This window comes from Opisthorchis viverrini, assembly GCF_000715545.1.
Source record: "Opisthorchis viverrini unplaced genomic scaffold opera_v5_22, whole genome shotgun sequence".
Taxonomy (NCBI): Eukaryota; Metazoa; Platyhelminthes; class Trematoda; order Opisthorchiida; family Opisthorchiidae; genus Opisthorchis; species Opisthorchis viverrini.
In genome coordinates this window covers 327,554-340,193 of record NW_008751678.1, presented here as the reverse complement: position 1 = coordinate 340,193, position 12,640 = coordinate 327,554, and the positions used below count along the sequence as shown (strand labels likewise).

General features: G+C 44.8%; 1 protein-coding gene across 1 annotated transcript; it reads right to left on the bottom strand.

The window, feature by feature from the left end:
* Positions 1 to 8,423: 8,423 nt before the first annotated feature.
* T265_01939 (hypothetical protein) lies at positions 8,424 to 11,490 on the bottom strand (the record flags this gene model as incomplete). Its single annotated transcript, XM_009166077.1, has 2 exons — positions 8,424 to 8,678; positions 11,404 to 11,490. 2 exons carry the CDS (start codon positions 11,488 to 11,490, stop codon positions 8,424 to 8,426), a joined length of 342 nt encoding a protein of 113 aa, XP_009164341.1.
* Positions 11,491 to 12,640: the final 1,150 nt, after the last annotated feature.

Below are 12,640 nucleotides of genomic sequence, written 5' to 3'. Positions count from 1 at the left end.
ATATTTATGCGAATTCCGTTTATTTCAAAGTCATCTGCGGTCACCTCTTTAAGCAGGATTCTTGAAGTTGAGCTCATTTTATTCTAGAGTTTAGGGTGAGCATTCGTTTTCATGCGCGGTCTGGTATGTTGTCCCTCAGAAGAGAGGCTACTCGCGACAAAGTTTGGACGTCCATATTCTTAGGCCGCAGGGTAGGAGACCATTCGGACTGATGAAAACACTAACAAGTTACCAGATTTTCACAGACTACCTGAAAGTAACGGCTTCAACATGACTGAACAACTGGTTTACTTCGAAGTGTTAATGTGATTATACGGGAGTATTCATTTGTTCGGTGGAAAAATTCAACGAGTTCAGCAGTCAAGTATGCTTTTCAATAGCAGCAGTGCAAATTTTGCTTCGGAGTTTATTGGATCATCTCGAATCCCCAAAAAATGGGAACAACTAAGTAGACAGTAAAATGAACACAACATTTTTTCCCAAAAAAATGGATATTTCACACTCCACAAAAAGTTCTTCTGAAATGTTAACTACATACGGGGTTTGTAGGAAGATTCCCCTGGGTAGAAGACCTCTCAACGGTGGTCCCTCTGCTCACTTAGTGGAAGATCGTCCTCCTACTTCGTCGGGATGAGCAAGCAAGAATTAACATTCATACCATCCAGAAAAAGCATAATTGGCGAACTTTTAAAATCCTCTAGCTACTTACTTATACGATATACACAATATGTGAACTAGTAAGAAGAACCAGCAAGCCAAGAGAGTGTCGCTGTAAGATATCAGGACCAGAGGAGCTCATCAAAACCAGATCGGGTGAAACAGTTCCGTGAGATAATGTCACTGGATCAAGTCAAATTGGTGATGTCAAGCATATTCCATCGACTCACGGGCACCAACAATTTTATAACTGAGCTTACGTTTCTGAAGGTTTTGCAAAATGGTTCGGTTTATCCACGTTATTAGTGATATCCAGGCATAAAGCTACCCATTCAATTGCCATTAATCTTTCAATCTAATGATCCTCTCTGTAAAGGCGGGTTGTCCTATATGACCTGCTGGTAGTCCACGAAACTCTCAGATTGAAGGCAAGTCAGTCCTCGTACCAGGTGTCTCTAGGAGGACCAACTCAGCTTAGGGTTTCGTAGTTACTAAGGGATGGGGTTGTTGAAGCCACTCCGACCGAGCCACACATTATATTAGCTACACTTGAAGTGTGAGTATAGGATTAGGTTTATCAACTGAGCTGAAGCGTTTTTGTCCCTCTTCCCCACACTAATCGCTGAGGCCGTCCCTATCATTTTTTCAGCTGATACTCTATACTTCTTGCCTGCTCAATATTTTCGTTAACTTTCCAATTCATCCGCGTCATTTGTGTTGGTTTCGCCCCGAGTTCGCAAGTATCGGGTAAAAGACTGATTGCAGATTGCATAGTAAATCGGTGATTTGACCAGGAACAAATTATTTGGCGCTATTACTAGTTGTTGAAGACTGAAAAGCGTTGGAAGTTAGTTACTTTGACAGGGAGAGACGTCGCGTTTGCTGCAACTGTGTGTTTAGTAGATGTTCATCATCATCATCATCATCATCATCATCATCATCATCATCATCATCATCGACAGCAATGCATCAGCGTCCAACACCGATGCTTCAACTGCCGTGTCACTACGGTGGTGAATAACTGGCTGCTATACTCGATTGAATATTATTCACACAGTCAATGTTCAACCATGACCCACTCGACTATGATAGAATACAACCGACCACAGGCCAGTTCGAAATACGCCTAGTTATTTGTTTCTTTTGAGACACTTCTGCTGGCTTATAATTATTTGCGGCTAACCCGAGAGCAGTTCAGGACAGTGTAGTTGATCATTATTCAGAGTTTTCCACCATAAAAACCTTCGTTATGGCAAACACACACGGACTTTTTTCCAGGACAGTTGTTTGAAGCTAGACATCACACAGTCTTTGCTTCGTTTAAAGTCCACCCGTGCTGAACGTCCAACTATGCTGAAAAAGGGGAAGCATCATGCAACTAGTGCATTACTGTTAGATACCAGCAGTGCACATCTCTGGAATAACCAAGAGGCTTCAAATCTGCGGCACTCCTGTTGGGAGCCGCATATTACACCATAGTTCCAGTTCGTGTGAGTAACTCGTACATAGGAAGGACACTGTCACTGTGCTATCAGTGATAAATTTCGAGCCACGAAATATGAGGAATCTGTCCAGAGAAAAAATACGAGTCACGCGGGCCGTCCGTCTAAGGATTTATCGCTTTAAGTTGCAGCAAACAGCAGATCATGTGACGCCGACTGCGTGTCTGATCAATTGTAGTGCTCTATTCTAAGTGTGACATCAGCACAACGCTGGTGTGTCCCTCTTGGCTGTGTACTATATGGCTGAGCTACTAACCGGTAGGCCACGGGTTCTAATCACTTTACAGATACGTGATATGCCCACTGTGTATGGGCGACACAGCTGAACAAGTTATCTCGGCTTTTAGGTTTAGATCCACCTGACTAGATTTCACCAGAACGCGAATCCTCAGTGCCCAGTAACAGTGATACTCACTTAGAATCAACCAGCTGCGTGTGGGGGTTAATGCCTGAAGAATCCAGCGGTCAAGTCGACAGTCGTGGTCTAAAATTTACTACGGTAGCCAACATCAATACTAAGCGCAATCGGATGCTTTGGGCGAATGGATTTACTGTGTTACAACAGAAAGAATTTCAGTGCACTTTAAACAGGACCAAATGGCTAAATTCTTTAGGAGTCTGTTTAGAAGGTCAGTCGGAATTTCCCCACCTCGTGGGCGTTCTCTGCCTCAATGAGCCACCAAAGCGACTGTTTGCTACCACATCAAACGTCAGCTGTCATGGCATATGTCTTCGAACATTGCTCACGAAAAGCGAGCACTTCTGTAACATTAGTGTTTCCTTCGCCAGGGCTACGCAGCGAATAAATTGTGAATTCAACCAACTGCCGACGCCCTATCAATCCAGAAAAACTTGGTCATTCTGGGGACGCTTCCAGGCCTATCACCTCTCTGAAATTACGTTTGTTAATTTGGATAATGGACAATTGGGCTATAGTGTACTTAAACCACATTGGACAATTTCGAAAATCAGGTTGATGAAAATGGTTCTGTATGGGAACAGTTCCAGAGCCTTTCAGCAAGGAAGAAGCCTATATTCATAGCTTTCCGTCTTTGATTCTCTCATTATGTCCGAAGGTTTGGTGAAATGTGACTGTGTCTTGTGATCAATGATAAACTTCAAACATTGTTACCCAAACGGCCAGCGTCTTCGTCATATGGTAATGGCGATGTGCTCGTCCACTCTTGTGCTCATAAATTGAAATTGACTTCTGAAGGGTCAACTTAGGTCTGGCGTAACACTAAACGCAAACACTTAGGTTGGTTGCGTAAATCACCGACCAAATTGTTTTTCACTTCACACAGTCTTCTTTCCGTTCATCCAGGGATCAGTGCTATTAGGTTTTCTGAAAAACTACCAAGACATCGCACCATTACAGGTGATAATTGTAGTTGTGCAAACTTTTTACTGGAATACAAATAGCTATACCCAGTAGAACCAGAAAAAGACCTTTCCTCCATAGTTAACACCGCTTTCTGAGTGATAGGTTCAACTGAAATTTCGAACATCAGCAACTCAGTGCAGTGTCACCTGAGTCCATACAGTTTATGTCTCGTCTCCGTTGAACTCTTCGCAACCAACACTGGATTCAAAGCCAAAAATCATGGTCTCAGCCCTCTGCTATAACAACTTCTCCGTAAACTGAACAACATGACTCGTCATCTGTCTATTTTTATGTCCACTACGAACTGCGATTTGTACAGGTTTCAATCAGTTAGTCTTATCGTGAATATTCACTGAATGGAGGATAAGTGTCCAATGGCGTTTTAGTTTTTCACGCAAAATGGGGTGTGGCAATGACATTAACCAAAACAGAAAGCAATTTTCGAGAAATACACTCATTTTCAAATCAAGTTGGTTTTCACGAGAAACTCAACTGAATCTCTCGTTTATGATATTCTACAACCGAATGTGCTGCACACAGGCCCCCTCATGATTCAGCTGGCACGCTATTCGAGATATCGCAGTACATTTCCATAAAGTACGGCAATTTTATTTGAACACGAAATGCAATATTCCGTGGCAGGAGAAAAATAAGTTCTGGAAACACGAAAAACACATTTATAAATATCTGGTCAACTGGCCGATGAGTTAGAAAACGCAGGTGAGGAAATTTGTGCAATTCTGGAGGGCCTTGTTTTTTTAAACAGTACATTACAAAGACGAACTGATACCAAATTAAGACGATTCAGGAGATCTACAAACTTCAGGATGAAGCCCGAAATTCCGCACACTTTTAAGCACACTGAGTCATTCTTAGGTTTCTATTGTGACAACTTTATATTCTTCGCCCTTTTCACAAGAATTTTCTATGATTTTATGACCACCCTCGGACATCTTAACGACAATAACCACATCGTTAGTTTTGGCAAGCTAGGTTTTAACCACGTGCACCGCTTGAACTATCGCATAAGTCAACGTCTTCCATGGCTACTGTCAGAATGCTGCATGAGCACACTCCAGCCCATAGCCTGGAGAATTCACTCTGCCAAATTTCAACCTGCAAACCTACACATTTTATCGGTTAATACTGCGCGGAGTAATGTGATTGGCGGTGGTGTTCTCTTGCACACTTCATCTCTGTGCATCAAACCGATGGTTTTAGGACTGTTTTAAGGTATCGAAGCCTTCTACGGCGTAGTGCGAGACAGGCCTCGGTTGTCACATCACACCCTCGACTGTATTGGCAGACTCGTAAAGCTTACAAACGAAGTGATCAGATGTTTTTCAATGTTTTTCAATGTTTTCAGGTTAGTTTGCAAATGAGTGTATATTCGCTGATGTCGTGCAATTTGGTTTCAAGTAGATCATAAGGTTGACGGAAACCCGGGGACTGCGCCTACCTGATGAGCCCTAAAATGGGCGAAACCGGTCGTGGTCTGTCGACGAATTTTCAACAACCTTATGAATGGTACATTACACAGATGTTTTCCTGTTAGACCGAATCAAACTGGTTGTACAGTTTAGGTAAGCTGTGTCTCCTCGGTCGACATAATGGAATGGCTGTGTCGTTCCATCTTCGTACTGTAAGTCAGTATGCTGGCTTTTTGGCGTTAGATTGGTTTTTAAGTCTCTTGGGACTGCAGACAAACTGGATCGATGGGAACAGACAGCTGTGTATATGCAGCCGAACAAGATATAAGCACTACAAACTGTTTATTTTCCGCTGCGCACCATGGATGGTACCCATAAACTCCACGTAAAACAAAACACCCGGCTGTTCGTCCATCTCATATGAAGAAGAACAAATGTATACCTAAGTTGGAAATAAACACTCGTTGTGCGATAAAACGTCTGTCTGTTAAGTTATTACTGCTACGAACACCTGGATATATCCTCAGGAGCAAAGTTTCGAGGATAATGTCGAGGCAAATGTGTGATTTGAATATCATTATTGTTGTAGCACTTGTTCGGTGAAGAAATCAGAATGTAACACCTCATTTCCCAGAGAATGTTACTACAGAACTGCCACTAGTCATGAATACCACTATCGTTTATTTTTTAAGAACATAGCCACGGACATAAAAAGTAAATACAAGCAATGATTGTGGAAGGATTACAGGAGAATATTAGGTAAAAAGTGAGAAACGTCTTATTCGAAGTCATGCCATCAACAGTTCCAGTCAGACAAAATGAATCCCAACGTATGTCAGAATGTTTGGTATGGAATCACGTGTGTAAAGGCCAACAACCGAGGAAAGGACAAACAATGCTGAATGCTCTTCAAGGCGCGGTTAGCCCTAGCACAGTCAAGATTCCCATATCAAGTGTTCGTCATACTGGGTCTGGTGTGAGAATCAATGATAAGAATGTACAGGCAAGGCCATGTACCACGCATAAAATTGGATGAGGATAAGAGATGATCATCGGTTGGTGGACCAAAAAGTCAACATCACAACCAGTTGCACGCGGGGCTGAGATTAAGACGACGGAATATTCACCAGAACCATACTTCTGTTTCTCCTCATTCCACACGGTCACTTTACGCCCATCCGAGGCTATGGTGACGCCTATTACAGTTGCACGGCGATCTCGAACAGCGACTAGATCAGGTTTGATGAACGACGTTGAAGTAGGTGCTCTCAACTCCTCGAGGATGGTGTATCCCAGGCGACTGGGACGTTTTGCGAGTTCCCTTGCACCCAAATTATGCCGAGTACATCTAACATCATGCGCGATCAAACAGGACTGCACAATATGCACCAAACTCTCCGGTTGGCCACAGTTTCCACGACCATGACCATGCTGAGCGTTTCTAACTCTCGTCCTGAGAAGGTTACATCGAAGCTGGACACCGTGGATAAATATCTGAGGAAACACTCGTTCTGGAACTACAGGACATCAATTAGAAAGAGCGACCAACTCTTGTAGACCGCGACCGTCAACGCTGTTGTGCAGACTATCACCCCAAGCGGCCACCGACTCTTCCTTGGTGTTTATGCATGCACCATAGACTCGGATCGGAAGGCTGAGATCCCGAACAATCTTGGCAAATGCGGAATCGTTGACCAAATTGCGTGCACTCGGCACTAGGAGCTTCTCCATACGCGCTGTCCGTCACATAAGGATTTTTGCATTCAAACTTGGGATACCTAGTCCCCTATGTTGTTCACCAGCATAGATGTAGCTGATCAAGGTGTCCTTCGGTAGACGTAGCCAGCCAAGAATAAATTTCCTGATGTAATTGTCCAACCTTTTGAGCGTGTTTCAGTAAACTTGGCCGATCGCGAGCGAATATGTTAGCCTCGGTATCAGGTAGTTCCTCGTGATCCTCATTCTTTGATGCGGCTTCAACGGGGCACGCTTCACCTCAGTGAGCACTTTGAGCAGATGTGTCGGTGGTTGAAAAAGCCTTTCCCATTGAAAATAAAGAGGATGCCCAAATATGTTATGGTGTCTGTCGGACCCAGAAGAGTGATGATTTCCTTGGTGAATCGAAATGGTTTGACTGAGACTGCTGTCGCTCGATGTTTTCTGTCCCCACAAACCACTATCGCTTTCGTATTTCGTGCGTGCATCTTCATACCAGCTCTTCCTCACTCGACCACAGCAGCTTCAAGCTTCTCTTTAAGGCGAGCCTGACTTTTTGCACACACGATCCAGTCGTCAGCAAAGGCGAAACCATCTACTAGGGTACCATGGAACTGGTATTCCAGTTACAGCATCGAAAAACCAAGAAACTTGTCCATTGCCATCTTCTTGCCTCACACCTCTGTGGCAGTGAACCTCGGAACTGGGGAAAACTGCTACAGCATTCTCGTAGGACTGTGCGATGTATCGAACTAGAGGTGACGGTGCTCCAAATGCTTCGGCAGATCCGACGATTTTGTCATGCGAAACCGAATCAAACGCTTTCGATATATCAACAAACGCCAAGCCGAGGTTGGAAGCAATCACTGGAGAGTGACAGAGCAGAGTATGTAACAGCTAGGTAACTTCCAGACAACCGTCTCAATGCACAAATGCAAACTGGAGGGAGGGCAGTTACAAGCTCAGCAAGCGCTTTATGAAAGCATCGGACAACAATGGTTGACACGGAGATCGGTCTCAGTTGGTCCGATGAAGTCGGATTCGGGACCTTCGGAACTAGCGTAATATGGGTACGACATAGATGTGGGGGATAGTCCTAAATAACAAGAGTAAGGTGAAATACCCAGCGAGCGCGTTAGAATTGAACCGGCAGAGCATCCTGGGCGTGAGCTTGTCGAGGCCGACTTCCTCTCCTGTAATTGGCTCGATCAGACTCTAATCGGATGGTGCTACTGCGCGACTTGGCCGGCTATTCACATGTTTTGGAACTGAGAACACTTGTTTTCAATACTTTTCGGCGTCTATAGGTGGGCCGCAGCTATTTTTATATAAATCCTTCCATGAACTATCAACCACAGCAGACGCTGCATCTTCCTGTCTTTGGTGGTGTAGGGTCTGGATGGTAGCGTAGTTGGCTCGGTGAATCTGCTTTCCATTGACCGGGATCCAATGGGCTAACTTACGGCGGCGTCGGGATACAGCTCTCCAGGTGTATGGAAATGTCTTCGAGGCTTCGAGGCCCAGAAGCGACAGGATTTATTCCGGTGTCGTGATGCCAGATTTTAACCCTTGGGTAAATTCCAGAAGGTCAACACTAGCAAGCGAACTGAGAGCATCGGATTCCAAGAGAGACAGGGCGCAGTCCATGGTTTCGCTAAACCAGACGCTGTAGTCATCGGCTTCTGACGAGTACACCGCCATTTGGCAGATAGTTTGCTCAGATCCACCAGAAGATCATTCGTCCTGTTGTGCTTGCCAGTTAAGCACCCGTAACCTGGTTTTGATGCTGATAGCCGATCGATTAGGAAAATACCGCTCCAATCTCGTGAACACCATGGTTTGTGTGTCACAAGACGGATATAAATTGTTAGCCAGGCTCAAGAATGATCGTGACTCTTGCTGGGACCAGCGGACACCGGAATGCTTCACTCGGCCAAGCTTAGCTGCATTATGCTGGAGATTGTGCAGGCGATTTCGACTCAGGCCAATCTTCGTCGGAAGAAGGCGGGAACAATCAGCGCAAGCCAATAGGTCTCACCCAGACTGACGTCCGGGCTACCCAGTCGACACCAAGAGGAGTTGGTTCAACGGTCGCGATTACGCAGTATGTGAAACTTCAACCACATTCGACCACAAATTCCAACTACAAAGTTTGCACTATAAATCCCATCATACATTCTTATAGATGTCCTCGATGGTCGCATGTAATCAAAGTGAAGACGAAACAAAAGAAGGATCAACAAATTTCCGGGTAATTCTTTTTAGTTTTCCGTGTTTGCTTCTGAAACTGAAACTTTCATCCTTATTTTTTCCTCCAAAATGCTGAAAAATACTTGGCTTGGTTAGGCTGAGCTGCTGTCGTTCATGGCAGACAGCCCAATTTGTTGACCTTGATGATGTACACTACTTGATATTCCTACTATGAAGGGTTCCTGCTCGTGGTTGTTGTTGAACCTCGCCGCAATGGCTGCGAAAAGATTCATGTTTCTAGTCGTTCTAGTGGAAAACCACATAGTCTAACGAGGAAGGTGCCTTCCAGTCGAACTCTACCTCACCCAGCTTGTTATGGCACTATTGTTTCGTACGATCAGTCGAGGGGTATGGAACTTAAATATTATGAGATCATTTGTCCTGTTTTTTTCATACTGGGCACTAGTCGGACTAACTTAGTTCTAAATATTCATCATTCTGGCTTAAATAAGCTTTGTTTTGTCCTTCTGTGATAAATCTGGTTAGTCCATACCAAAGGAGAGAAGCACTTGATGCAAGCTTCAACGTTACAAGGGCTCATCAGCAGTGCGCAAGCTAGTACACTCTTAAGTCTGAGTTTTAATTTTATTCCACGTACGGACACAAGTCCGTACGTCCTGTCGAACACCCTTGCCTGTATTTCGGAAATTTTGTTTGTCGTGATACCATGATTCTCTAGTGTTCGTGGTCAGACCTTGTAGTCCACACAACCTGGCTATCATCATCAAAGACAGCAACATCAGTGTTGGCACTGATGCTTCACTGCCGTCACATAACCCAGTGTGTTTGTCGCCAACAGGGACAGGCCGTCATGTGGCGGAAGTCCTTAGATGAGGTCAAACCGAGTGATACAGCTTGTAGTCACAACTTTCCACGCAAACTTGATCGTGGACATGTGATTGTCCGGCCGGTTGATGCTTAGTTCATACACAGAGTGGACGTTAATTGAGGTCAGTTCTGGCAACGGCAGGGTGGATTAATACTGCATTTTTGCCACAATTCCGGAACAGGCGTTTGAATTTGATCCTGAAAAACTTGCTGACTTGGGTCACCCTATTGAGACTTACTCAGTCTTTAGACTGCCACCACTTGATGTGTTCAAATCATGATTGGTAATATAATGCCAGTTTCCATGTTGCCATCAGCTGTCATATAGTCCGCAGCGGATTTTCGGACTTCAGCCATCTCTCAAGTTAACATCTAAAAGTGCACACTAAGGATTGACAAGGGGACCTTTCCAAAGGAAGTTCGGGCTTTTTTTCCTAGTTGGTTTTGTAGTTGTACGTATTCGACCCTGAAAGTGAGGGATGTAGTAAATGGTTAACCAGCAGAGAAAAATAGTCTTCAAATTGGATGGTCACCCCATCTAATCGCGGCTATATTTTTTAGTTTATCTTTATCTGTGTCTGCAAAAAAGTCATGACAGCTAAAATTGTGTGGACCGGAGATTGCAGAACAGCAACTTACACAAAAAAGAACGTGTCTGACTGCCGCTCCTCTGGCTCAGACGTATACAGCACAGGTAGAGCCGATTAAGACACTGAGTAGGCAGCGGTTTGCAACTGACGGGTCAAGTGGGGCGGAAAAGTTTGTGTTCGTTAGTGCTCGATGTCTGTGCGCAAGGCTTGAGCCTTGTGGCACTCAAACAAGCTGCTGTGCAATATGCTTTACGTGAGGTCGTTGCGGCTGAACGGGACACCGACAAAGCTACAATGCAGCAGACCTTGCAAACTGGAACAGGTGTCAAACCATTCACTGGAGGAGCAAAACTTGACCTGTGGCGAGCGCTCAGGATCCAGATAAACTTGGTGGTGTGGTTACTGTCGACTTGAAAGCCTCCGAGAACGAGCCCCGTGGTCCTGACGCGGCAGGAGATACTAGCCACGCGACAGAGCACAACACCTGGAATCCGCTGAGCCAGCGAGTATTGCGTCAGCCATAAGTGAAGTCACCAACAGTCTTCACCCTGTCACCGTCTCTGGCCAATGCCGCCAAGTTTCTCCGAACACAGCGCTGGGTGCGGCTGATCCGTTGGACCGTTGTCGCGCCAAATATAAGCAACGGAACGTGGGCATCTGTGAGCCTAAGGCTGCACTATGCACTATGTTGCATCCCAAACGCAAGGACTCAACGGTGAAGACGTCTGCCGAGACGACCGACATATTTGGTTCGGGTCCTGTCACGTGCGCTCCCGTTCGGCTCGGTCATCCTTCTGACTCCACAATACAGAGTTTGCTATATGGAGAGGGGTTGGGTCTGGCATGTTGTGCGCGAGACACTAGTCGAATCCGCTCAACCAGACGCCATAAAATTCTTTCGAGAGGCTCTGGAGCTAGGAAAATCAGATTTTACTGGATCCACAACGCTGGCTTTTACTACGGAGTTTTAACAGCTTGATCAACTGACGCTCGTCACTTCACACAGCGCCATGACCTGAGGCAATTCAAGGCTACGCACGACTCACTGTGCGGGAAAAGTCTGGATCCGATATCGCTTGGATTAAACGACAAGAAACAGGCCAGATTCCAACCCACTCGGTCAAGGCCTTCATTCAATACAGCTGCGTCCAGTAAACCTCAACAGCGTCCACTACAATTTATCAAACGAAGAACTCGATAAATCCGCTTCCATTCGTGTAATTTGATCGTACCAAAGTGTCTCTGGTAGCCACTATACCTAACTTGTTTATTATTAGTGTTACTTGCCTTTTGACATTACTTGGAGTAAAAGTCAATAACATATAATAGCCTGGAGACACCGATCCTTTTGGAAAACAATGAATTATACCTTTTACATATTTGGCACCCTGACTGTAATTTCGACAATGACCCATGACCGTTTCCTCTGATGAGGGCTGAGACGTCATAAGGCTTTAAGTCGATTCTGTGCTTATAGCCTACGTACAAATTTCAGCCAAGAAGGGGAGGGGGTGACCAGGTTATTCCCCAGCTGATAAGAACTGCTGGGTCTTTTGTAATGTACTACTCATAAGGTTGCTGAAAATCCATCGACCTTATGAGTAGTACATTACAAATAAACATATATCGCGATATTTCAAATATCGTAGCGACTGAAACATGAGGCGACCTGGTGCAGCACATTCAGTTGCCTGAGAACATCATAAACGAGACATTCAGCTGGGTTCCAGGTGAGTCTCTCGAAAGAACCAAATTAGTGTGCAGATGAGTGTATATTCGCTAACTGCTGAGTTCTTCCTGAAACTCCTCTATGATGACAAATCGTGTAGCGGATAGTATATGGTGCTCGTTTCAGCTGATGCAGCCGGAGTTTTGAAACACGAGCTGTGTAAACAAAAACAGCTAATCCATACAATTCTCATGTTGTAACCCTAGTAAAAACAAAAAACAAGGCTTATTCTCCCACTGTTTACGTATGGTGTTTGGTCAGTGTATTCGAAGGTCTTTGTTGTGACCCGTGTTTGGAAGATCTTGTGCTTTGAAGGTCATCAGCTTATGTTTGTCCCCTTCGATCTAATCAAAGCTGTTTGTTTTACGTTACCATGCCAACTGTGGCTATGTTTCGACAACCGACTTCGATTCACGTGCAGATGCTGGGACTATGCAATTTTCTGAGGTGGTTTTTCAAGAAGAAAATTCTCTAGAGACTCAGATTTATGAAGTTTTCGAGGAGAAAAATAATCGGAAAACACCAGAGTAACCGAGAAAACGAAACGTCAACAC